The 27,334-nt window shown below is 47.3% G+C and overlaps 1 protein-coding gene across 8 annotated transcripts in view; it reads left to right on the top strand.

Moving 5' to 3' along the window:
* The window catches only part of LOC141075898 (uncharacterized), an 87,126-nt gene that overhangs the window by 25,076 nt on the left and 34,716 nt on the right, over nucleotides 1-27,334 (top strand). For 6 of the 8 annotated variants that reach the window (XM_073563106.1, XM_073563105.1, XM_073563100.1 and 3 more), the window contains exons 2-5: nucleotides 16,600-16,733; nucleotides 17,248-17,349; nucleotides 18,882-19,005; nucleotides 22,931-23,326. In XM_073563106.1, the coding sequence (XP_073419207.1) occupies nucleotides 16,600-16,733; nucleotides 17,248-17,349; nucleotides 18,882-19,005; nucleotides 22,931-23,326 (756 nt within the window). The remainder of the gene's footprint in view (nucleotides 1-16,599; nucleotides 16,734-17,247; nucleotides 17,350-18,881; nucleotides 19,006-22,930; nucleotides 23,327-27,334) is intronic. The other 2 variants (XM_073563101.1, XM_073563104.1) reach the window with 1 other exon arrangement.

The following is a 27,334-nucleotide window of genomic DNA, read 5'->3' as shown; positions in this document are numbered from 1 at the left end:
AATGAAAAGCTTTGCAAACTGTAAAACCACTGGAGTTGTTTATCTGTGTACTTGTACTTGCCCCCTTGACTATGTTGGCAAAACAAAGCGTGAATTACGTGTCCGCATAGGCGAACATTTGGGGGACATTAGACACAAAAGAGATACCCCTTTAGCCCGTCATGTCAATATGGTGCATGGAGGTGATGATAAACATATTAATTTTCGTGTCATAGAGAGAGTGCAGCCCGCAGTCAGACAGGGAGACTGGGATAATAGAATCCTACAGCGTGAGACACGCTGGATTTTTTGGCTTGAATCACAGAGTCCAAAAGGCCTTAATGAACAGCTAAATTTTAGTAGTTATCTATAATCAGTGTGTTTCACATTTTCCCAGCCAGCTCTTTATAGTGTTTTTGATAATTTGGTCGGTATATTATTGCTATTGGTATTTTTTCATTATATTTTCATTTATTCTATTTAGGGATACAATTATTCCACTCCATGCCTTTGAGGACTGTTGTCATCTATTTTCTTGAAGTTTTGGGTGTTCTGAACAATGAAGCTGTTGAATTGATCGGCCGCATATTATCTGCGAGATATGGCATTTCTATTGAGAAGGACGTATTACCCTATTTAATCATTTTGTTTCAGGCACCATTTTGTGAATTCCTGTTTCTATCAGTGCTTTTTAGTAAGGTGCGCGGCGTCTACGTCATCCGGGTGGCTGCTGCACCGCATTTTTGAGTATTGTCCGTCCTCAATATGATCCCTTCCGGTTTAGACCTCCATCTTGGATTGTGGTAACCGGAAGTGGGCGTTCTATATCGGCGCGGAATCTTTAAACAATGGCGGTGAACGCTCTTGGCGTAAAGCCGCACACTGTATTGCTCTCTCGGCCAGGGGTAATGAGACCCCACTTTTTGACCCCTGATGAACCCTCAGCGGATTAAGAGGGGGAAACGCGTCGGGTTTCCATATGCACCAAGTGGCTGATAAGTATAATGTTGTACATTATTTTTGGCAGATCCCTCGGTGGTACTATCTATTTAGCAATTATGCTATGTGACTCTGTATGCATTGCTACTTGAATATTGGTGTACCACGCTGTATAATCAGAGATGAACATGGTAGCCTTATTTTTTATTGTATTCCTGTGAATTAGGGTGATTTTTACCCTCACTTGCAAGGTAATGGCTGCCGCATGTGCTATATAGGCTGCTTTTTTCACTGCCTCTAATGTACAATTTTTGTACTATTTTCCAATGTGTGTCCGGGGTTCCGGACAAATATATTAGTTTGTGCTTTTCATTGAATTTTCTTGTAGCCGTTTTTTAATTTTGCTATCTGGTAATTGGGTCTGCCATTTGCAGCTTATTAGCATTTTTGTGACTACGAGATAAGTCCTTCCCTAAGCTGCCGGATATTAACCCCATCTATCATTTTTTAGACTCCGAGATAAGTTCCTTTTGGGGTTCTCATACTATTAGAAATACTACGAGATAAGTTCATAGCAATTTAGTATTATCTATGAGACTATTCATGTCTCTTTATATATTTTTTCGGTACTATAAGTGTGTGTGTGTTCCTTTTTTGTGTCCCTTTTTGTATATGTAGGGAGACGTAGGGGTTATTAGGGATACCGACGTTGAGCGGGGGCGCCATATCGTCTACAACTAGGGTGCCAACCTCCGCGGTTAGGAAGGGTGAAACTAGGGCTGACTAGGGCAATTTAGCCGGTGGCCCATTATGTGATTACTGAAGAGAACTAAAACAGTTTTTTTCCCTTCATTTTTTGTCCTCTACTACTCCTTCTTTTAGTCATCTTCACTAATGTTTTTAGTCATTGAATTAAAAGCTAAATTTTAGGGGTTATTTTTTTGGTGCTTCTGGTGTTACTACAGCTCCACTACTTCCAGTAACCACCGGAGGGAGCAGGGGGAGCTTCGGCTCAGAAGTCTGAGCCAGGGAATTTATAACAGTTAACCGTGCCATCTGGTCCATAGCAACACATAGCTATGGAGTTCATTACTGATTTGCCAGTATTCGAGGGTTGCACCGTCATCTGGGTAGTCGTGGATCGCTTCTCCAAAATGGCACACTTTACTCCGTTGTCTGCTCTTCCATCCGCTCCTGAACTGGCTGACAGCTTCATCAAGCATATTTTCCGTCTGCATGGATTTCCTTGTCAAATTATGTCCATTCGAGGTTCGCAGTTCACTTCCAGATTCTGGCGAGCTCTCTGTAAACATCTGGATATCGCCTTGGATTTCTCATCGGCCTATCACTCCCAGTCCAGTGGGCAAGTGGAGCGTGTCAACCAGGTCCTGGGCAATTGCCTGCAAAACTTCGTCAATGCCCACCCTAATGATTGGGTGAAATTGCTTTCCTGGGCTGAGTTCTCGTACAACCATCACGTTGGGTAAGCCTCCGGAGAATCTCCGTTCTACATTGTGTTCGATCGGTAACCCGAAGTTCCCCTCCCGGGGACGATTCCTTCTGATGTCCCTGCGCAGATGTCCTCTCCAAGGATTTTGAGACGTTGTGGGAGGACTCCAAAGCCACTTTAGAAGCATCCTCTGCCCGTATGAAGAGACATGCAGACAAAAGGCGTCTGGATCCTCTGTGCTTCCGCCCTGGTGACAAGGTATGGCTCTCGTCCAGGTATGTCCGGCCGAAGGTTCTTTCTTACAAGTTGGGTCCTCGGTTTATCGAGCCTTTCGAAGTGTTGAAGCAGATCAAAGAGGTCTCCTATAAATTGAAGCTGCCTCCTTCTTTACGGATTCTGAATTCCTTCCATGTGTCTCTGCTGAAACCGGTCATCCTGAGTCCCTTCTTCAAGGACACCAGTACCATGCCCACGCTGTTGTGAACTCTCTTGATCTGAAGTCTGATTGGGGGCTCCCTCTGGTGATTACTGCGGGTAGTGGAGCTGGTCGGGTTGATAGAAATCTGCCAGCTGAAGACGATGATTGGAAGTCAGGGGTTACTGACTGGGAGGATTTAAGTGAACAAGCTTCCCTCAGTTGCTGATGATGATTTGGTTTCTTCCTGTGCATTTTGAGAAATGCTGTCTACTGCCTGGTCCTGCATTTTTCACATAAGTTGTTCATTTGCATCTGATTTGGTTTTGCCTTTTCTGCTTTGCTGTGAGGGTTCAGCGTGCTCCCTGCTGGGGCAGTGCTGGACCCCGCTCCATATGTTACAGCTTGTGTCAGTTTGTTCAGTCCCTTATTGTATTAGTCTCTTTTGCTTTGCTGCCAGTTCACACCAGAATGCTGATATAGTGGGGGAGAGGTCTTGAGACCTCAGTGTTTTTTGCACATTAGACGTGTTGGATTTTTTAGGGTTTTTGCGTGATTACAGACAGTGTCTCTCCTGTTCTATCCTATCTAGACAGTTTGGGCCCCATCATTTGCTCAGTCTATTTTCTGCCTGTGTTTGTGCCTCATCTTGTTTCATCGACAATATGTTTGGGGGCTGCCTATTCCTTTAGGGTTCTACTCCAGGGCAGTTTAGATTTCACCTTTCTTGCTTTAGGCTTAGTTAACTCTCCGGCTGTGCCGAGGCGATTAGGGCATCGTAAGTACGCCCCACGGCTACTGCTAGTTGTGTTGGTAGGATTAGGGGTCTGCAATCCGCTAAGTTAACAACCTTTCTGGTTTCCTGGTGGCCTAGCCTATTCCGGCCATCCTCCTTTGGTGACCTATTCATAACACCACGCCAACTGTCTCAGATGATGTTTTTGAAGTGGAGAACATCTTGGCCATGAAGAAGATGAGAGGCAAGACCTTCTTCCTTGTTGACTGGAAGGGATTTGGTCCCGAAGAGAGATCCTGTGAGCTGAAGGAGAGCATTCATGCTCTGATTCTCCGGAAATTCCTCAATGTCCTGAAGAGGTGGGGACATAAAGGGGGGGTACGGTTAGCACCACGCCGGATTCCTGTTCTGACAGGCAGGGTCTCCGGCGTGTCAGTTCACTCACCCGCGCTGCGGTCGGTTCCTCTCTTCCTCATGCTCCGCATGCTTCCAGCAGCACTTCCAGCCGGGCTTCTTTTTTGAATGTCACTCAGCATCCGCAGGATGACATCAAGTGACCTACAAAAGGAATGGCAAATACCAGCTCGGGCGAAGTGTACTCTGGTTGGAATTCAACTGACACTGGAATGGAATGGCTGTCAGGCGTGTAGAGAAGCTGATTTTTATAAAACTGTGCAGTGTTCTCTTAATTTTTGCCAGAGCTGTACATATATATATATACACACATACACACACACAGCATAGGTCTGTAACTAATAAGTCATGTCAGACTAACTTAATCTCCTTCTATGACAGAATCACTGATTGGGTGGATCAGGGAAATGCTGTAGATATAGTATATCATGACTTCAGCAATGCATTTGTCAAAGTATCTCACACAATTCTTATTGAAAAAATGACTAAGTATGGAATGGACAAGGCAACTGTTAGGTGGATTCATAACTGTCTTAGTGATCGGCCCCAAACAGTGGTCATAAATGGCTGCACATCCAGTTGGAAGAATATCTCAAGTGGGGTACCACAGGGCTCTGTCCTGGGCCCTGTATTGTTCAACATCTTTATCAGTTATTTAGATGAAGGAATTGAGGGTACACTGATTAACTTTGCTGATGACACAAAGCTAGGAGGGATAGCCAATACTAGAGAAGAGAGAGAAGATTCAAAAAGATATAAGTAAACTGGAGCAAATAACAGTTTAGTTTTTAACAGGGAAAAATGCAAAGTACTACATCTGGGTAATAAAAAGTATATACAGAGTGGGAGGAATAGGGCTAAGCAACAGCACATGTGAAAAAGACTTGGGTATACTAATAGATCATAAACTGAACATGAGTCAACAGTGAGATGTAGCAGCAAAAAGGGCAATTGCAATTCTGGGATATATTAACAGAAGCATACAGTCTAGATCACGTGAAGTCATTATTTCCTTCTACTCTTCTTTGGTCAGACCTCATCTGGAATACGGTGTCCAGTTTTGGGCACCTTATTTTAAAAAATGACATCAACAAACTGTAGCAAGTTCAGAGGAGTTCAACTAGAATGGTGACCGGTCTGCAAACTATGTCCTATGAGGAACGGTTACAGGATTTAGGAATGTTTAGCTACAAAAGAGAAGACTGAGAGGAGACTTAATAGCTGTCTACAAATATCTAAAGGGCTGTCACACTGTAGAAGGATCAACCTTATTCTCATTTGCACAAGGAAAGGCTAGAAGCAATGGGATGAAACAATGGGAGGAGACACAGATTAGATATTAGAAAAAAGTTTTGACAGGGAACAGGCTGCCAGGAGAGGTGGTGAGTTCTCCTTCAATAGAAGTCTTCACATAGAGGCTGGACAGATATCTGTCTGTGATGATTTAGCGAATCCTGTTGTGAGCAGGGGGTTGGACCAAATGACCCAGTAGGTCCCTTCCAACTCTACGATTCTATGTATATACATACACACGTATATATTGTACATATACACTCACACCTATATATATACACGTATGTACTGTATATACACACACACGTATATACTGTGTATATACACACACGTGTCTGACGGATGGCGCCCTGTGTAAGTTGCAGGGTCCCTGCAGCACCACCCCCCCACCTCCCCCTTCTGTCTGGTGGATGGCACCCTGGTCCATGCAGACCCCCTTGTGTCTGACGGACAGCGCCCTGTACGAGATGTTGGACCCTGCAGCACCCCCTCTTGTGTCTAGTGGACGGCGCCCTGTGTGACCCCTTTTGTCGGACGGACGGCGCCCCATGCGAGATTCCGGTCCCAGCACCCCCTCTTGTGTCTGCCAGATGGCTCCCTGTGCGAGACGCCGGTCCCTGCAGCACTCCCCCCCCCCCCCCTTGTGTCTGGCGGACTGAGCCCTGTGCGAGACGCCAGTCCCTGCAGCACTCCCCCCCCCCCCCCCCCCCTTGTGTCTGGCGGACTGAGCCCTGTGCGAGACGCCAGTCCCTGCAGCACTCCCCCCCCTTGTGTCTGGCGGACTGAGCCCTGTGCGAGACGCCGGTCCCTGCAGCACTCCCCCCCCCTCCCCCCCCCCCCCCCTTGTGTCTGGCGGACTGAGCCCTGTGCGAGACGCCGGTCCCTGCAGCACTCCCCCCCCCCCCCCCCCCCCCTTGTGTCTGGCGGACTGAGCCCTGTGCGAGACGCCAGTCCCTGCAGCATTCCCCCCCCCCCCTTGTGTCTGGTGGACTGAGCCCTGTGCGAGACGCCGGTCCCCGCAGCACTCCCCCCCCCCCCCCCCCCCCCCCCCCCCTTGTGTCTGGCGGACTGAGCCCTGTGCGAGACGCCGGTCCCTGCAGCACTCCCCCCCCCCTTGTGTCTGGCGGACTGAGCCCTGTGCGAGACGCCGGTCCCTGCAGCACTCCCCCCCCCCCCCCCCCCCTTGTGTCTGGCGGACTGAGCCCTGTGCGAGACGCCGGTCCCTGCAGCACTCCCCCCCCCCCCCCCCCCCCCCCCCTTGTGTCTGGCGGACTGAGCCCTGTGCGAGACGCCGGTCCCTGCAGCATTCCCCCCCCCCCTTGTGTCTGGCGGACTGAGCCCTGTGCGAGACGCCGGTCCCCGCAGCACTCCCCCCCCCCCCCCCCCTTGTGTCTGGCGGACTGAGCCCTGTGCGAGACGCCGGTCCCTGCAGCACTCCCCCCCCCCCCCCCCCCCCCTTGTGTCTGGCAGACTGAGCCCTGTGCGAGACGCCAGTCCCTGCAGCACTCCCCCCCCCCCCCCCCCCCTTGTGTCTGGCGGACTGAGCCCTGTGCGAGACGCCGGTCCCTGCAGCACTCCCCCCCCCCCTTGTGTCTGGCGGACTGAGCCCTGTGCGAGACGCCGGTCCCTGCAGCACTCCCCCCCCCCCCCTTGTGTCTGGCGGACTGAGCCCTGTGCGAGACGCCGGTCCCTGCAGCACTCCCCCCCCCCCCCCCCCCCCCCTTGTGTCTGGCGGACTGAGCCCTGTGCGAGACGCCAGTCCCTGCAGCACTCCCCCCCCCCCTTGTGTCTGGCGGACTGAGCCCTGTGCGAGACGCCGGTCCCTGCAGCACTCCCCCCCCCCCCCCCCTTGTGTCTGGCGGACTGAGCCCTGTGCGAGACGCCGGTCCCTGCAGCACTCCCCCCCCCCCCCCCCCCCCCCCCCCTTGTGTCTGGCGGACTGAGCCCTGTGCGAGACGCCGGTCCCTGCAGCATTCCCCCCCCCCCTTGTGTCTGGCGGACTGAGCCCTGTGCGAGACGCCGGTCCCCGCAGCACTCCCCCCCCCCCCCCCCCCCTTGTGTCTGGCGGACTGAGCCCTGTGCGAGACGCCAGTCCCTGCAGCACTCCCCCCCCCCTTGTGTCTGGCGGACTGAGCCCTGTGCGAGACGCCGGTCCCTGCAGCACTCCCCCCCCCCCCCCCCCCTTGTGTCTGGCGGACTGAGCCCTGTGCGAGACGCCGGTCCCTGCAGCACTCCCCCCCCCCCCCCTTGTGTCTGGCGGACTGAGCCCTGTGCGAGACGCCGGTCCCTGCAGCATTCCCCCCCCCCCTTGTGTCTGGCGGACTGAGCCCTGTGCGAGACGCCGGTCCCCGCAGCACTCCCCCCCCCCCCCCCCCCCCCTTGTGTCTGGCGGACTGAGCCCTGTGCGAGACGCCGGTCCCTGCAGCACTCCCCCCCCCCCCCCCCCCTTGTGTCTGGCAGACTGAGCCCTGTGCGAGACGCCAGTCCCTGCAGCACTCCCCCCCCCCCCCCCCCCTTGTGTCTGGCGGACTGAGCCCTGTGCGAGACGCCGGTCCCTGCAGCACTCCCCCCCCCCTTGTGTCTGGCGGACTGAGCCCTGTGCGAGACGCCGGTCCCTGCAGCACTCCCCCCCCCCCCCCTTGTGTCTGGCGGACTGAGCCCTGTGCGAGACGCCGGTCCCTGCAGCACTCCCCCCCCCCCCCCCCCCCCCCCTTGTGTCTGGCGGACTGAGCCCTGTGCGAGACGCCAGTCCCTGCAGCACTCCCCCCCCCCTTGTGTCTGGCGGACTGAGCCCTGTGCGAGACGCCGGTCCCTGCAGCACTCCCCCCCCCCCCCCCCCCCTTGTGTCTGGCGGACTGAGCCCTGTGCGAGACGCCAGTAGGTTTGCACAGGTCACCGTTCAGGCTAAGGTCGGCCGGCTTATACCCCGGAGGGTAAGGGCACTAATACCCCGGGGGAGGGGGGACACTAATACCCCGGAGGGGGGGGCACTATTAACCCGGAGGTGGGACACTAATAGCCCAGTAATATTGGAGCCGATGATGTACCCGGGGATGGGGTCGCTTACATTGTTGTGACAACATGTATCTGACTCCATGGGAGGATCCGGCCTCCGATTTGATGGGGGTGTTCAGTCTCCGATGCTTAGAGTGGGGGTTGCAGTCTCTAATATGATTAGGGTGAGCCGGTCTCTGGGAGGTGGCGGGTCAGATCTCCAGTGTGATGGGGGTGAGGTTGTGCGTTCGGGCTTCAATGTGACGGGGCGAACGGTCTCCGATGCAACGGAGGGTGGAGGGGCGTCTGGTCTCTGATGTGACGGAGAGGGGGGTTCTGGTCTCTGGAGCTGCGTACTGTCGCAAATGTGACGAGGTGTGCAGGCGCATCCCGTCTCCGATATGATGGGGAGGGTTGTGTCTCCCTTCTGCACTTACATTCCAGATTCCTGTCAATTTCCGTGTCGGTCTTGTGAGAAAGTCCTTACTGATAGCTGGAAGAGCTGAGAAGACACAGTAGAAAAATCTCCTTGAAGCAGAGGCTGAAGGGTCATTCTATGGTAACTTACGTTACATTCACAAGCCAAAAACTGGCTACAGACTGTTCTTTGAAGACAGGCACAAAAATGAGTGAATGCATATTGTACATTAAACTATTCTAAATAGATTTCAACACCGTTTGATTTTTCAACAATAATATTAAATACAAAATACAGTGTTATTACTTGGAAACTTACGTTACAAAAATATGAAAGGCAATTGTCCATCATGAGACTGCCAAATTTTCTGTTCTGGTATACAGGGGAGAAGCACTGTTTTTTTTTTTTTTCCGTATTAAACCACCATAGTCCAAGTAACGTTAGCAAATTTATTTTAACCTCTCAAGTTAAATGCAACAGTTTTTATGACAAGAAATGTAGGTAACTTGCGTTACAACACAATATAGTAACTTACGTTACAAGCCGTTGGTAACTTGCGTTACTTTACCATAAGTTTATTTCATCTGAAGGTAAGTTACCATCATCTTTGTAACGTAAGTTACTATGTTGTGTTGTAGCGTAAGCTACCATGGAATGACCCTGAAGTTTATTAAGAGAACACAGTAGCAAAGTAGTTTCACAGAAGGTCGTGAGTTCAAGCACACAGACACGCGCCAGTTTCTTTGTCTGGTTTCACATTAGCGTACCGGGGCTCTGCGGAGGGCTGCGTACTTCCGCCCTGAAGCGCCGCCTACTTGTGCATGCGTACCTATCTTTAACATTGGGTAGGACATGCGGATGTATGTGGATGCGTCGTTTAGACGCACCCGCCATCTGTGCAAAACGCAACTTGTTGCGTTCCCATGCGGTTGGCGGGCACGTCAAAACAACGCATCCGCATACATTCACATGTCCTACCCAATGTTAAAGATAGAAAAAATAAGCCCAGCACTGTAAGTCCATAAAATCCATTTTCTTTTATTCCATAACTTGAAGTAGCATAAAAACAATTAAGGCAGAGGTGGCGATATTAAAAGAAAACTGATAAGCTGGGAAACATGGTGGACTTCTCCACTAAACACCAGGGTCTGGCATGGCATCAATATTGGAGTCTGATCTATTATTATGAATAGTGAAATACCTAGCTGATGTCATATATGATCCCAGCCTGGAAGGGGTTAATTGTCTATCAGGTTTCCCTGCACAGCTGTCCCTATCAGGATCTGGTGGGTGGGCTTGAACTGTGAACTAAGCAAAATGTTCAGTCTGCCATTAGCTCCTTGTCAGTGATGAAGACGCACGGTTTTGCCTTGATACACCTTTGTTTTTAATGTCTAGACGTTGACGTAATTGTTTTTATGCTATTGGAAGTGATGGAATAAAAGAAAAAGGATTTTATGGACTTAGAGCGCTGGACTTATTTTTCCAAAGTTCTGAAAACTTGCCGCACAGCAGGATCCGCGCGCTCCAGGAGGAGGGGAGCAGACACTAAACTTTTTTGTATATTTTGAGTGTTTTGTGAAGTCTAGCTCCCCCTCCAGAAGTCCATCTCCCATCAGAGAAATCTGATTATTTTGGGAGCAAATAAATCCAATCTGCATACATTAATTTTCCATACTTCTTACAAAAGAGAAAATGTCACAAGTCCAAGAGGTTTCGGATGGGACAGATGCTACCACCTCTGAACTGGATGATGACCATTATGATGCTAGAAATCTAAGAGCATCTGCTATTTTTTCTAACGGTAGATCTGAATCTACTCCTGACACCCAAAAACTAGACATACTTATGAAACTGTGAGAAAAACAGAGGGTAAAGGAGCTCCGGTGGGAATGCACCACGCTAAAATCTCATCTCGATCAGGACATGATCCCTAGGGGATTGAGAATTAAAAAATCGGCCACCACTCAATTTTCCGAGGAGTTTGAGAACAAATGGTTTAATACCCTCAGCGAATGCTCTTTTAAACTGATGGACCTCATTATAGAAGAGGAGGAATCCTTGCTATATCGGTCATTAAACTTGAGATCCAAGAAACCAGAAATGCATTACAGCAGTACAAGTCTCTTGAAAAATGTCATCAATGGTCTGATAATATTAAAACCAACCTGGCAGAGTTGGAAGACCAGATCACTAATATTAAAAAATCCAAATATCAAAGAGACTGCAATGACTACAGCTGCAATGAGGTGTATTCCTGGTTTAGTCCACGTCGGAGGAGAAGTGAAAAATCAATCCTCAAACAGAGTGGAGATAAATCTAATGGCCGACAACGCAGAGTGGTATTTTCCCACATGGATACTTCACGTGAGAACTCTGAGGACAATGATACGGATGATTCATTAGGTCCTTTTGAAAGAAGATTAAGTGGATCTACATCACATCATATGGAGAATCAGCAAATTCCATCACAGAGAACTGATTTACAACATTTAGCCTCAAAAAACTGAGGAGGAGGAGGAGAGCTGGGAAGAGACACAGGAAGGTATTCCCCGAGGAAAAAGCAGGGAAAACACCGTTATAAACCTTTCCAGTTGTATTGTGTCTGAAATGCAGCAAAAAATTCTCTCCAAAGGGCTCTCCTTTTCTCCAACCAAAGAGCTAGATGTATACCATACACTCCTGGACTTAAATACATTTGTCAGGAATTTGACACTGAAATGTCATTTTCTGGGTGAGACCTGTGAAAATGATATAGAAATTTCCACTATCAGTGATCAAACTCCACCATTGTCTTCAATTCCCACGTTTGAAGAAGTATCTTGTCTGCAAAATCTTTAAGCACTGGGTGCAGAATCCCTGACTCAGGATGAAGATCTTAACAGACATTTCTGTGTGAAAAAGCCTTTTTACTATCCAATAAAATCAAGACCCCGGATCTTGGACACATTCCAGGAAATTGTTGAACGGGATCTGATTAGCCTGAAGGAAAATGCTGGCCAGGAGAAGATGAGGCCCGCTTCACATTTCCGTTCGGCAGAGCTGCGGAGGGCTGCGTAGTTCCTCCGGTCAGCTCCGCCTACATCTGCATGCGGCCTGCGTACCTATCTTTAACATTGGGTACACAGGCAGTGCGGATGCGTCCGCTTGCGTCGTTTTGACATTGCGGCAACCTGTATCGAACACAACGTGTTGAATTTTGTTGCGGTCGTTGCATCGTCAAAAAGATGCATGAAAACGCATCTTCATACATCCGCACGGCCTGTGTACCCGATGTTAAAGATAGGTACGCAGGCCGCATGCTGACGGAGGCGGAGCTGAACGTAGGCGGTGCGGCAGTGGGCGGAGCTTCACGGAGGAACAATGCAGCCCTTTGCAGCTCTGCCAAACGTTAGTGTGAAACTGTCCATCGGGGACAGTGATGATGATGTGTGCAAACTGTAAAGCGCTGCGGAATATGTTAGCGCTATATAAAAATAAAGATTATTATTTATAAATTAACTCTCCTGTTGGAAGGTGTAGCATTAGGAGCAATCAGCCCGAAACTATCAGAAGATTTATATGTTGAATGCCCTATTCCAATCCTACGGCCGACTGTGGCCGGGATAGGGAGTGTAGGAGAAAAATTAAGTGCCTGGATAGATATGTACCTGCAGCCTCTAGTACGACAAATCCCAGGATACATAAGAGACTCTAAACCTCTTATTTCATCTATTTGAAACTGTCTTAAAATTGTATGTTCATTGCTTGTGACGTTGAGGGCCTGTATCCTTCGCTGTCTTTAAGGATTCTATCCAATCACTTGAATAAATTTAGTACCGGTAACTATAAAAAATTCAAGCGTTTATAGTGATGGGGTAGAGTTTTTACTTAAGTACAACTATTTTTCAATCAGTAAAAATTTTTATTTGCAGGTTCGTGGAGCACCGATGGGTGCAAGTTTCTCGCCGTCGCTTGCAAATTGTTATTTGGCAGCCTGGGAGCAGGACTGTGTTTTTTCCGGTGCGGATCCCCTTTCCGCTCACATCTGGTGGATGGGTCATTATATGGATGACCTCCTCCTGGTGTGAGACGGGACGGTGGAATCCGCGTCAGAATTTATTCAACATTGTAATGACAATGGAATGAATCTGAGATTTCCCCATTCAATTGGAATCCGCTCCATTAACTTTCTGGATGTGACGCTCAGTTTGGTTTCCACAAAAAAAATCATTGTGTCCCCCGACCGTAAAAGTACAGCCACAAACTCCACCCTATTGGCACAGTCCTGTCACCAAAAGAATGTCATTAAGAACGTCCCCCTTGGAGAGCTGTATAGGTTCAAAAGGAATTCATCTTTACATGAAACATTTGAAAAAGTAAAAGATGAGACACGTGTCAGACTGACAGCAAGGGGTTACTCTAAGTGGATGCTAGATAGGGCTGAGGACATAATCAGTAACAAAGAGCAGAGATGCTGAAAGAAACAGGAGAAAGAAACAAATATCATAGATCTAATTATGAAGGTAATAAAAATGGAGTGGTTTTTACAACTATGTATCAATCGGGATAAGACGTCACCTCTCAGATGCTACCAGTAAAATCACTAATAAAAGTTCAGCAACACTTTATTTATAGTCATGGGGTGATGTGTCCGCTTTTGAGGTGTCAGGTATAGAAAATGTCAAAATTCCAGCCAGAGGTGGCGATATGAAAAGAAAACTGATAAGCCGGGAAACATGGTGGATTTACCAACTAAACACCAGGGTCCCGCATGGCATCAATATTAGAATCTCATCTATTAGCATGAATAGAGAAATGAATAGAGAAATACCTAGCTGATGTAATATATGATCCCAGCCTGTAAGGGGTTAATCGTCTATCAGGTTTCTCCACACAGCTGTCCCTATCAGGAGGCGGATCTGGTGGGTGGGATTGAGCTGTGAACTAGCGCAAAATGTTCAGTCTGCCATTAGATCCTTGTCAGTGATGAAGACGCAGGGTTTTGCATTGAAACACATTTGTTTTTAATGTCTGGACTATGACATCATTGTTTTTATGCTACTTGAAGTTATGGAATAAAAGAAAATGGATTTTATAGACTTACAGCGCTGGACTTATTTATTGTAAGTTCTGAAAACTTGCCGCACAGCGGTATCCGCGCGCTCCAGGAGGAGTGGAGCAGACACGAAACTTTTTTGTATATTTTCAATGTTAGATAGGTACGAAGGACGCGTGCAGAAGTAGGCGGACCTAAACAGAAGTGTGGAAGTGGGCGGAGCTTCAGGGAGGAAGTGGGCAGCCCTCCGCAGAGCCCCTGTACGCTAATGTGAACCTAGCCTTAGACCAGCAAAGCAACGCTCTGATATCTGGTGATGGTGTGGCCCCAAACAACAGTATCAGGGGCTTTTTAGCCATGGTTATACAAAGAAAAGCTACACATTTCAGCAAAGGGCACATACGTGATATCCTCATACTGCAGAGAGAGATGTGTATTTTAGAACAAAACATACACTGGCAAAATATGACAACATTAATGAGTATTTCCCCAAACTACATTAAGATCCTTATCTCTCCATGTTCCTTTTAGCTACTGTCATTAATCACTGTTTTTAGCCTCATAAAACTCTTCACATACTCAAAACTCTATTGTTCAGGTCACTATGACAGACACTACTTTCTACCATAAAACACCATTTATTTACTACCATATTGCCCGGCCTTGATTATGCCAACCATACCGGCTAATGGCGCCAAGGTCATTTCATGTTTCCAATCTGGCTGGAGCTCCCAGAACTGCATCTCATCAGCTGCAGGATCAGTTGGCTTAAAGTTTGTCCAAGATGGCTGCTAGGTCCAACAGGACTGTTCAGTTATATGGCTGTTAGGTCCAACAGGACTGTTCAGTTTTATGGCTGCTAGGTCCAACAAGACTGTTCAGTATGATGGCTGCTAGTTCCAGTAAGACTGTTCAGTATTATGGCTGCTAGGTCCTTCATGGCTGTTCAGTATTATAGCTGCTAGGTCCAATAGGACTGTTCAGTATTATGGCTGCTAGGTCCAACATGGCTGTTCAGTATTATGGCTGCTAGGTCCTTCATGGCTGTTCAGTATTATGGCTGCTAGGTCCAATAGGACTGTTCAGTATTATGGCTGCTAGGTCCAACATGGTTGTTCAGTATTATGGCTGCTAGGTCCAACAGGACTGTTCCATATTATTTTTGCTAGGTTCAACAGGGCTGTTCAGTATTATGGCTGCTAGGTCCAACAGGGCTCTTCAGTATTATGCTTGCTAGATCCAACAGGCCTGTTCAGTATTATGGCTGCTAGTTCTGACAGGGCTGTTCAGTATTATGCTTGCTAGGTCTGACAGGGCTGTTCAGTATTATGCTTGCTAGGTCTAACAAGGCTGTTCAGTATTATGGCTACTAGGTCTGACAGGGCTGTTCAGTATTATGGCTACTAGGTCTGACAGGGCTGTTCATCATTATGGCTGCTAGGTCCGACAGGGCTGTTCAGTATTATGGCTGCTAGGTCTGACGGGACTGCTCATTATTATGGCTGCTAGGTCCGACAAGACTGCTCATTATTATGTCTGCTAGGTCCGACAGGACTGCTCATTATTATGGCTGCTAGGTCCGACAGGACTGCTCATTATTATGGCTGCTGGGTCCGACAGGACTGTTTAATATTATGGCTGCTAGGTCCGACAGGACTGCTCAGTATTATGGCTGCTGGGTCCGACAGGACTGTTTAATATTATGGCTGCTAGGTCCGACAGGACTGCTCAGTATTATGGCTGCTGGGTCCGACAGGACTGTTTAATATTATGGCTGCTAGGTCCGACAGGACTGCTCAGTATTATGGCTGCTGGGTCCGACAGGACTGTTTAATATTATGGCTGCTAGGTCCGACAGGACTGCTCAGTATTATGGCTGCTGGGTCCAACAGGACTGTTTAATATTATGGCTGCTAGGTCCAACAGGACTGCTCAGTATTATGGCTGCTAGGTCCGACAGGACTGCTCATTATTATGGCTGCTAGGTCCAACAGGACTGTTTAATATTGTGGCTGCTAGGTCCGACAGGACTGCTCATTATTATGGCTGCTAGGTCCGACAGGACTGTTTAATATTATGGCTGCTAGGTCCGACAGGACTGCTCATTATTATGGCTGCTAGGTCCGACAGGACTGTTTAATATTATGGCAGCTAGGTCCGACAGGACTGCTCATTATTATGGCTGCTGGGTCCAACAGGACTGTTTAATATTATGGCAGCTAGGTCCGACAGGACTGCTCATTATTATGGCTGCTGGGTCCAACAGGACTGTTTAATATTATGGCAGCTAGGTCCGACAGGACTGCTCATTATTATGGCAGCTAGGTCCGACAGGACTGCTCATTATTATGGCAGCTAGGTCCGACAGGACTGCTCATTATTATGGCAGCTAGGTCCGACAGGACTGCTCAGTATTATGGCAGCTAGGTCCGACAGGACTGTTCAGTATTATGCTTGCTAGGTCCGACAGGGCTGTTCAGTATTATGCTTGCTAGGTCCGACAGGGCTGTTCAGTATTATGCTTGCTAGGTCCGACAGGGCTGTTCAGTATTATGGCTGCTAGGTCCGACAGGGCTGTTCAACATTATGGCTGCTAGGTCCGACAGGGCTGCTCATTATTATGGCTCCTAGGTCCGACAGGACTGTGAAATATTATGGCTGCTAGGTCCAACATGACTTAAGTATTATGGCTGCTAGGTCCGACAGGATTGTTCAGTATTATTACTGACTAGATGGTGGCCCGATTCTAATGCATCGGGTATTCTAGAATCTCGCTCTCTCTCTGCGCTGTAGATCTCCCGACGGAGGCGTGCGTCGTTTGAATGGGCGCGACCAATCAGCGCCGCGAGATTTCCGTTACAGACAGACAGAATTAGACGATTATTATATAGGATTATACTCTTACAGGTCTCTTCTCTTGCAGCTTCGGATTACCTGATGGCCGCTCTTTCCCTCCATTCTGACCAATTTTCGGAGGTTGAATCTTCGTCTGTGAAGCCACTGTCCCAGAGGGTGGTTCGGCATGCCCTGGCGATCATGCATCTTCTCCTCACAGAGGTGAGCGTCCACATCTGAAGCTACAGAGTTGTTTCTTCTACTGGATTCTGGTATTAGCCAGTTATTTACCTCTAGAGAGGCGCCACCAGGTCCATGTTGCAGCTCATGTTGTGTTGCACCCGTTGGATGAAGATACATAGGCTTCCTGAAGGTTTAGCCACATCTCAGGTTATTGGGCTAAGCCCATGGGTTGATGTGATGAGTTTCTGGAGCCACCTGCTCCTCTATGGTCCGGATTAGTGAACTCTGGAGCTCATGCCTATATTGTAACGTCTCTGTTGACGATGTGAGAACTGTCGATTTCTGCCGGGTTTGGAGGTCATATTTCTCAGGCACCAAGCTCTGTCACATTTGGTCAGAGACCAAGACACTTGGTGCCTACTACACGCTGGGTCAGCCGCGACCACGTGTTGGGTTGGCTCCTGGTGCGGGGCCTCTTACTTTGAGTAGCATTTTCCTCGGAGTTGGGGGATATTGTTCTCTATAGTGATGATTGTGAACCGTCTTTTTTCAGGAGGATTTGCCAACTGTGGGGCGCACGGCTGTGCATTTGTCTGTAGATCAGCAAAGTCAAATCATGAAGCTGGTTCTAGGAATTCTGCACTTGCTGAACGAGGTCAGTGCATCCAATGACATCGTCATTATAGGGTCACCAATGTTTGAGGCGTAACTGTGACGACAGGGTGGGATTTCATGCAGACACAACGGACAGATATTTACATTCCCTTGGGGTCCCATTCGGTTATGGTTATAGGTCAACTCATTATCTCTTTATACATTAATGACTAACCCTGCAGATCGGTGATGATTGTACCTTACGCTTGTTGATGTCCCAAAATGCATCATTTTCAGCGGCCAGTGTCTCCATACATATATCTTGGCAGAAGCCTGAAGCTTACAGTTGCAAGCAAAAGTAAGTGAACCCTACAGCATTACCTTAATTTTTGCACATAATTGAAAAAAAATTAAAAGTGAGTATCTAAGTCACAATTATGTATCTAAATTGATGCCACAGAGACTTCACTGAGTGAACCTCTGTGTTAATAACTTCAACAAGGGCTGATCAACAGAAGGGCTGCAGGTGACACTGAGATGGGCACAGCCGGATCCACCATATAAAGGCACACAAAGCCTGGTTACTGGCAGATCTGATCTCCAGAAGGATTGATTACTGTGAACAGTGCCCTGAGGCAACAAAATCTCAGAAGACCCGAGCTACACCTGGTCACACAGGCTGTCTACATTGGAGAACATTTGGGATCGAGTATTCTCCCTCTGGCAGCTGGTGTCCTAGTAAAACCACAAGGAGCTAACCTGGAGGAGGCGAAAGGAAACCCAAGGGCTTGAAACCCTCTGTTCATGTGTCAATCACTAGAAGAACAGAGATCATTCTGGTCAAAAGCACACCATAACTGCGTGTCCTGAGCTGGGGAGGCTGCAAGGCACCCCCGAAATGTTGGGAGAGCTGATGACACGTCCAGGAAGGACGCGCTGCCAGGCCCCTCAACCCTATGTAAATCTTCAGTACAGAAGACGTTTCATGGAGGCGATTACTGCGACAAGCTACTACATCACAAGATTCCCTTCCTTTTGCTTGCAGCTGTTTTCTTGGATATGATTCTCATGATAGATGCCATGATCGGGTTTATTGCCATGCGCCTCCTTTTTATGAATGGAAAATTGTTAACAGATTGCTGATGACTGGCTGAATTAATTATATTCAACATAATGTATATTAAATCCAATTATGACTGGCAGCTAGGACAGCCCGGGCCCTCCATTGATGCTGGAACTTCCCAGTGGGGACCCCTCCATTGATGCTGGGACGGCCCAGGGGGGAGGGGGCCCTACGTTGATTCTGGGACAGCCTTGGGGAAGGGGAATGCTGGGACAGCCTGGACTAAGGGGGCCCTCCATTGATGCTGGGACGGCCCAGGGGGGCCCCCTCCATTGATGCCTCCTTAACTGGGGATGCTAAGGGTCTCCTTTCCCATTGACGAGTATTTGATCAGATTTGTTCCTCAGCCAGTTCACAGCAGTGCAGCGTTGTACATCCTGTTTGCTGATTGTTTCCAGGCAGGGCCAGTAATGAGGTTGTGTGACTGTGCTGATGATTGGCTGTTGCTTATTTTCTGCTCTTGGTTTCAGGGCCCTACATCTCATGAACAAGCTGTGAACTTGTCAGATGAGGACTGGACGCATCTGGAGAAAGAGCAGCGCGATCTGTACAGCGACCTTCTAAGCGAGAACGAGCAGACCCTGCAGAGCCTCGGTAATGGAGTGCACTGATGACATAGAATCATAGAATCATAGAATCATAGAATCGTCGAGTTGGAAGGGACCTCCTGGGCCATCTGGTCCAACCCCCTGCTCAAAGCAGGATTCGCTAAATCATCCCAGTCAGATGTCTGTCCAGCCTCTGTTTGAAGACTTCCATTGAAGGAGAACTCACCACTTCTCGTGGCAGCCTGTTCCACTCATTGATCACTCTAACTGTCAAAAAGTTTTTTCTAATATCTAATCTGTGTCTCTTCCCATTCAGTTTCATCCCATTGCTTCTAGTCTTTCCTTGTGCAAATGAGAATAAAGTTGATCCTTCTACAATGTGACAGCCCTTTAGATATTTGTAGACAGCTATTAAGTCTCCTCTCAGTCTTCTCTTTTGCAAACTAAACATTCCCAAATCCTGCAACCTTTCCTCATAAGACAGGGTTTGCAGACCGGTCACCATTCTGGTCGCTCTTTTCTGAACTTGCTCCAGCTTGTTGATGTCTTTTTTAAAATGTGGTGCCCAAAACTGGACACAATATTCCAGATGAGGTCTGACCAAAGAGGAGTAGAGGGAAATAATGACTTCACGTGATCTAGACTGTATGCTTCTGTTAATACATCCTAGAATTGCATTTGCCTTTTTTGCTGCTGCATCACACTGTTGACTCATATTCAGTCTGTGATCTATTAGTATACCCAAGTCTTTTTCACATGTGCTGTCACTTAGCCCTATTCCTCCCATTCTATATATGCTTTTTTCATTTTTATTGCCCAGATGTAGTACTTTGCATTTCTCCCTGTTAAAAACCATTCTGTTAGTTGCTGCCCACTTCTCCAGTTTATTTAAATCTTTTTGAATCCTCTCTCTCTCTTCTCTAGTATTAGCTATCCCTCCTAGCTTTGTGTCATCAGCAAATTTAATCAGTTTACCCTCAATTCCTTCATCTAAATCGTTGATAAAGATGTTGAACAATACAGGGCCCAGGACAGAGCCCTGTGGTACCCCACTTGAGACATTCTTCCAACTGGATGTGCAGCCATTTACGACCACTCTTTGGGTCCGATCACTAAGCCAGTTATGAATCCACCTAACAGTTGCCTTGTCCATTCCATACTTAGTCATTTTATCAATAAGGATTGTATGAGAGACTTTGTCAAATGCTTTGCTGAAGTCAAGATATACTATATCTACAGCATTTCCTTGATCCACCCAATCAGTGATACCGTCATAGAAGGAAATTAAGTTAGTCTGACATGACTTATTAGTTAGAAACCCATGCTGACTCTGTTTAATCACTTCATTCTTATCCAGGTATTGACATACATGTTGTTTAATAATTTGTTCAAAGATCTTTCCTGGTATAGAAGTCAGACTCACCGGCCTATAGTTGCCTGGGTCCACCTTCTTCCCCTTTTTGAAGATAGGAACAACATTTGCTCTTCTCCAGTCTTCTGGCACTTCTCCTGTTCTCCAAGAATTTTCAAAGATTATGGAGAGGGGTTCAAAAATTTCTTCTGCTATCTCCTTCAGTACTCTGGGGTGTAATTCATCTGGACCTGGAGATTTGAATTCATTTAGGTTAGCTAAGTGTTTCCTCACTATCTTTCTGTTTATAGATATCCTGGATTCTTCTATTCCCTTAATAGGAGAGTGAATAACAGTTGATGTTGCATTTCCTTTCTGAGAGAAAACAGATGCAAAATAGGAATTTAAAAGTTCAGCCTTCTCAACATCCTGTCTTACCATTTCATCATTTTCATCCTGTAAAAATCCTATAGCATCTTTGACTTTTCTTTTACTTTTGACATATCCCCAAAATCCTTTATTATTGCTTTTGACATCTCTTGCAAGCCTCAGTTCATTTTCAGCTTTAGCTAATCTGATTTGTGCCCTGCAGGTTCTGCAGACAGCATTATATTCTTCTTTAGATATGCCTCCCTCTTTCCATTTTATAAACATTTTTTTCTTCCTTTTTAGCATGTGCTTAAGTTCTGTGTTCATCCATCCTGGTATCCTTAAATGCTTCCTATTCTTCCCTCTTTTCGGAATTGTTAACAACTGTGCTTTGAGAATTTCATTTTTCAAGATTTCCCATCCTTCCTGGACATTTTTGTCTTTAAGGATATCCAGCCATTGGATCCCTCCAATTCTCTTTCTGAATCCCTTAAAATCTGCCTTTCTGAAATCTAACCTTGACGTCTGAGTCTTCACAGGTCTTCCACCTCTAGTAATCCAAAATTCTAAAATAGCATGGTCGCTACCTCCTAGGGTCCCAGCCACTTTTACCTCCTCAACCATTTCCTCCCTGTTTATAAGGATTAGATCCAAGGTAGCAGTTCCCCTTGTTTTCTCCCTTACCTTTTGGAAGATAAAGTTGTCAGCAAGAGAGGATAAGAATTTCCTTGACCTGTTAGTTTTGCCCGAGAGAGATTCCCAACAAATGTCTGGATAGTTGAAATCTCCCATGACAACTAAGTCATATTTTTTGGAGAACTTGGCCATCTGATGCATAAAGAGTTCATCTATATCTTCGGCTTGCACAGGCGGCCTGTAGTAAATGCCTACAATGGTGTCCTTTCCATTGTTCTGTCCTTGTATTCTTACCCAAACAGTTTCCACAGAACTCCCAGTCTCTGAAGCTTCAATCTCTGTGCAGATATACGCGTTTCGAACATACAATGCGACACCCCCTCCTCGTTTATCAAGTCTGTTTCTTGCAAATAAGTTGTATCCTTCTAGTCTTGTATTCCAATCATGTGTATTGTCCCACCAAGTTTCAGTGATTCCAATTACATCATATTTCTGTTCCTGTGTTAGTAGTTCCAATTCTCCTTGTTTGTTGCCCATGCTTTGTGCATTAGTATAGAAACATTTTAGTTTGTGATTGGTTTCTCTTTCTCCAATATTTTTATTAATTAGATTCTTTCGTCTTTGTTCTTCCTTTCCACTTCTAATAGCAGAGTTCTCAATAGCATTTGTCAGGTGTATGGCTTTTTCTGGTCTTTTGCTTCCCTTCCCATGTTGTTCTAGTTTAAAGCTCTCCTTACAAGTGTAGCAAGGCGACTTCCAAATACATGCTTTCCAGTCTTCGTAAGGTGCACCCCATCTCTAGCAAGTAGTCCATCGTATAAGTAGTTCACTCCGTGATCCAGAAATCCAAATCGTTGCTGACGGCACCATCGACGTAGCCAGTTGTTCACCTGCAGAATCTTATTCCACCTCCTTGTTCCATGGCCATCCACTGGGAGGATGGAAGAGAAGACCACCTGCGCTCCCAGTTCTTTCACTTTCTTGCCTAAGTCTTCAAAGTCTCTGCAGATGGTTTCCAGGTCGTTTCTTGCGGTGTCATTTGTCCCCACATGTAGTAGCAGGAATGGGTAGTCATCTGTAGGTCTGAAGAGTCCTGATATCCTGTCAGACACATCTTTAATTTTTGCACCTGGAAGACAGCACATTTCTCTTGTAGTTATATCCGGTCTGCAGATAGCGGCCTCTGTTCCTCTCAGCAGGGAATCCCCCATGACCACCACTCTCCGTTTCTTCTTCACAACATTTTTCTTTCTCCATCCAGGAGGACTCTGAGGGCGTACAAGGTTGTTGTTTGTGGGTAAAGTCTTATCCTGATGTATTTCTTCATCGTTTTCCTGCGTGACATCATCGGGGATTAGTCACTGCTCACCACAACCACTCCTGTTATCCATGGTGGTCAGGTAGCAAGGATGTCTGGGGTCTTGTACACAACGTGTTACTGCTGAGTGTGAGTTAGATGGATGGGGCTGGTGGTACGTTGATGCCCCCTTTTCCGCTCTCTGCTTCTTTCATGGTGTAAGTGCCAGCCTCTGGCTCTGGGTTTAGAGGGTATGTAGCTGCCGTCCTGAATGATGACTCTTGCGGTGCATATGGTTAGAGCGTTTTATTATTTTAGCAGGGTCGTTTAATGTAAAGGCGGAGGCTGTGCTAGGACCGGAGAGAGAAGACAGGGCGAGGAAGGAAACTCCCCCACATGATGTACTGGACAGTGGCAGGAATGAAGAATCCGATCTCTACACTAATGTCCTAGCAGATCCTTCCAGGGGTCCAGTGTCCGAATCCAACAACTACGATACTTTCCTCAACCCCCTGAAAGATGGCGGCAATTCCTTCCCTGAGTCTTCAGATCATACCAGTGTGTATGGTACCCATTCATCAGCTGCCCTCAGTGCCTTCCAAAGGACGTGTCCCAATCCCAGCAAGGATGCCTATGTTCCCATGTTCCTGGATGCCCCGAGTGTCAGCAGCTATGGGCAGGCCTATGCCGGTAGCTCCACTGATGACTTTGCAGGTGGGTCGTGCAGCAGTGGCCGCTCCTTTCTTTGTAGTCTTGTAGGCAGTGTGAAGTGGTGCCGCAAAAGATGTAATGTTCATGTGTTCAATAATGACTGACAGCCGTCTTCTCTGGGTCCAGTGTCGTTTTGATTCTGTTCTCACCAAATTATTGGCTCTTTGCACTGCCTCTTCTGTGGGGACCAGAAGTCACTTTCCCAATGGAATCCTATAAGACTCTCAATGACAGTCTACAAGAGTCTGAATATGAAGTCCAGTCCACAGATGGCGCGGTGTAAGCCAGCCAGTCTGAATAGTGGGCGCGTGGTTTAGGAGATCAGACTCCGAACCAGAGAAGACGGTCATCGCTAATTAATACACTTTTTTCTGGGACTTTGTTTAATGTGAGAATTTGTGCCACAGTCTGTGGGTATCCACTGCTTGGGCGCTCACTAGCATTGACTTGGTGCCAGTATTATTTGGATTTTTCACCCTGGTGCACGCCAGCTGAGGTTTTGGCTTTTTTAGTGAGATTTTTTTTAAACAGTCTTTTCTCATTGTGAGATTGAGTGCCACTGTGTGACACGTGGGAGGCTGGGTTTGGGGTGACTAGTCACCGGTGTATACAAGTAGTCTACAGACATGTAGAAAATTGTTTTCCCTTCTGTTAAAGTAAGAAAACCCCTCACTGGTCACAGAAATAACTGGAAACTGACAAAAATAATTTTCAATTTAAATCTCCTGAATATCCGTAATGAGAATCATACTTTGCTTGTGAATTGTGGTGCAACAGAACAATGTAGGAAAGCACATGAAAATGGCCTGTAAAAAACATGATTGTGTAACAAGCATAAGTTGAAAACAGTTTGACCATCGGAACCTGTGAAACAAAAGTGTGTCCTGTAATTAGCATTATGGGTGTCTTAAAGCTTGAAATTTGTCTGTCGTCTATTTGTATGGTGAAAAGTAGTCACTGTGCTGTTTGATATCGCGGTGCGTACCACACTGAATATGGGGCAAAGAAGCCGAGGAGAGAGTTGTCTCGGGAGATGAGAAAAAAAATGATAGACAAACATGTTACAGGTAAGGGCTCTAAGACGTCTCCACACAGCCGAATGTCAAGTTACTGCATTGTGCATAATATAATATTCAGGAGTTTAAGGTCATGGGGGCTGTAGACGACCTCCCTGGACGCAGCCATAAAGACAAAATCGATGATTGTAGAGACTGATATTATGAATGGTAACCAAAGAGCCTGAACAACTTCCAAAGAGATTAGAGGTGAAGTTCAAGGTCCATCGGTGTCCGATCACATTGTCCAGCGCTGTCAGGGCCGAAGTGGAATTCATGGAAGAGAAGGAAACCACTGATAAAAGCAAATCCTAAAAAAGCGAGGCTGGAATTTGTCACAATGGATATTAAGGAGCCTCAAAGCTTCTAGGAGAACATCGTTTTGGCAGATGAGAGAAAACTGGAGCTTTTTGGCGTCACATCAGCGCTATGTTTACAGACTGAAACTTGGAACAACGAACAGAACATTTTACCTGCTGTGACACATTGAGGAGCTTGGAGATGTTCCACCATTCACAATAGGTCGATGTCACAGCTCACCTCTTCTTCCTGCCTCCACAATGACTGATATAACACTTGTATATACAGTAGGTGACACAGGATCCCCCATTCACAATAAGTGATGTCACAGCTCACCTCCTCCTCCTGTACAATAACTGATAACAACCTCTAAATGCAGTGAACATAATAGGGTCCAACTTACACAATAGGTCATGTCGCTCACCTCCTATACAATGACTGATAACACCTATATACAGTAGATAGCAGGATCCACCACTCTCAATAGGTAGTGTCACATCTCCCCCACTGGTCATAGCGACCCAGTTAACGAATATACCATTTATAACTCCCCTCTGCTTTCTATCACTCGGCCAGTAAAGGTACTGTCACACTTAGCGATGTGCCAGCAATCCCTACCAGCAATATGACGCGGTCAGGATCGCTGGTGCATCGCTAAGTGGTCTATAGTGAGCTGCCACACAGGCAGATCTCACCAGCGACATCGCAGGGGTCGGGGGTCGCTACTTACCTGTCACACTAGGCGATCCTGACATCCTCCCGCCTGGCTCCACGCTCGTCTCTCCACAGGAAGCGCCGCAGGAAGCTGACGACGAGAAGCGGTCCAGGACGTTCTCGCGCGATCAGCAGCGGGGGAGCGGGTCGTAGGTAAGTATCAGACACAGCGATATCGCTATAACGTCACAAGTTATAGCGATATTGCTAGCGATATCGCTTAGTGTGACAGTACCTTTACTTACCCATATTTACACACATTCTCATTCTGTGTACCAACCTCGTGTGTGGCACGGTATCACATCTATATCTATATACAGTAGATAACACCGGATCGCTGATTCACAGCTTCTCTCCTCAGTTCAGAGTGACCTCTGCATACTCTGATTAAATGCTGCAACATATATATGTATAGTTAATTATAATCCCAGTGAACAGTGTGAAAAATTCTAAATTTCTTTCCTTTCAGTGGAAGATATCACTTAATGAGTTCCTGTGAGGAGATGAATAGTCCCCAGTCTTTGCTCATTGTCCCATTCCCGGAGTATTCAATGTGTTTGTCTTTTTAAAAACTTCCGCTAATCCCAGAGATATGCGACTCCGAAGGATGAGGCAGAGTATACGGTCAGCAGCATTTGCTTGGAATAGAAAAAGTGCCACTAAATAAAAAGGTCCATATCTCCGTAACTGTATGGCGATGTAAGGAGCCTGTATCCGTCTGTAGCCGCATGATGTCAGCCAGTTTTGTTTCACGCTGCCTAGTTACGTATAAAAAGTGTAAAAGCCGCGGCTGGTCACTGACAGGCATGTATATGGAAAGCGACATGGTCTGAAATGAAATGTGGGTCGAGCGGCATGGATAAGCTGTCAGGTTCTCTTTAAGATAAAAAATATACTCAGGTAAACATTAGTAATGAGCTTTTGTCCTGGTGGCAAGGTCTGCCATTTGCCTTTATTAACAAAATAGATCGGTCGGTGGTGAGGAGCTCACCAATACCAGCGCGGTCCTGTAATAGGGGCCACTGAGGTAACAAGTCCATCCATGACATTTGTTTCCTCCTAATTATTCTCCCCCATCACCTGAGTGATAATATTATGAAGTAGACACCACAAGTTCAAGCCTGCTCGGGTATGAACATCTGCAAAAAAAATGGTGCTTCTGGGAGCTTTGTGCCATCAGATTCTGTGGCTGAGCAACACATACAAACCTTACAGTTAGTGATGAGCGAGCATACTCATCACTCGATGTTTCCCGAGCATACTAGTCACTCGAGATTTCCCGAGCATACTCGTCACTCAAGATTTCCCGAGCATACTCGTCACTCGAAATTTCCCGAGCATACTCGTCACTCGAGGTTTCCCGAGCATACTCGTCACTCGAGGTTTCCCGAGCATACTCGTCACTCGAGGTTTCCCGAGCATACTCGTCACTCGAGGTTTCCCGAGCATACTCGTCACTCGAGGTTTCCCGAGCATACTCGTCACTCGAGGTGTCCCGAGCATACTCGTCACTCGAGGTGTCCCGAGCATACTCGTCACTCGAGGTGTCCCGAGCATACTCGTCACTCGAGGTGTCCCGAGCATACTCGTCACTCGAGGTGTCCCGAGCATACTCGTCACTCGAGGTGTCCCGAGCATACTCGTCACTCGAGGTGTCCCGAGCATACTCGTCACTCGAGGTGTCCCGAGCATACTCGTCACTCGAGGTGTCCCGAGCATACTCGTCACTCGAGGTGTCCCGAGCATACTCGTCACTCGAGGTGTCCCGAGCATACTCGTCACTCGAGGTGTCCCGAGCATACTCGTCACTCGAGGTGTCCCGAGCATACTCGTCACTCGAGGTGTCCCGAGCATACTCGTCACTCGAGGTGTCCCGAGCATACTCGTCACTCGAGGTGTCCCGAGCATACTCGTCACTCGAGGTGTCCCGAGCATACTCGTC

This window comes from Dendrobates tinctorius, unplaced genomic scaffold (genome assembly GCF_039654945.1).
Source record: "Dendrobates tinctorius isolate UK_male_01 unplaced genomic scaffold, ASM3965494v1 ptg000378l, whole genome shotgun sequence".
NCBI classification, from domain to species: domain Eukaryota; kingdom Metazoa; phylum Chordata; class Amphibia; order Anura; family Dendrobatidae; genus Dendrobates; species Dendrobates tinctorius.
The sequence above is the reverse complement of the archived record's forward strand: the minus strand, read 5'-3'. Positions and strand labels throughout refer to the sequence as shown.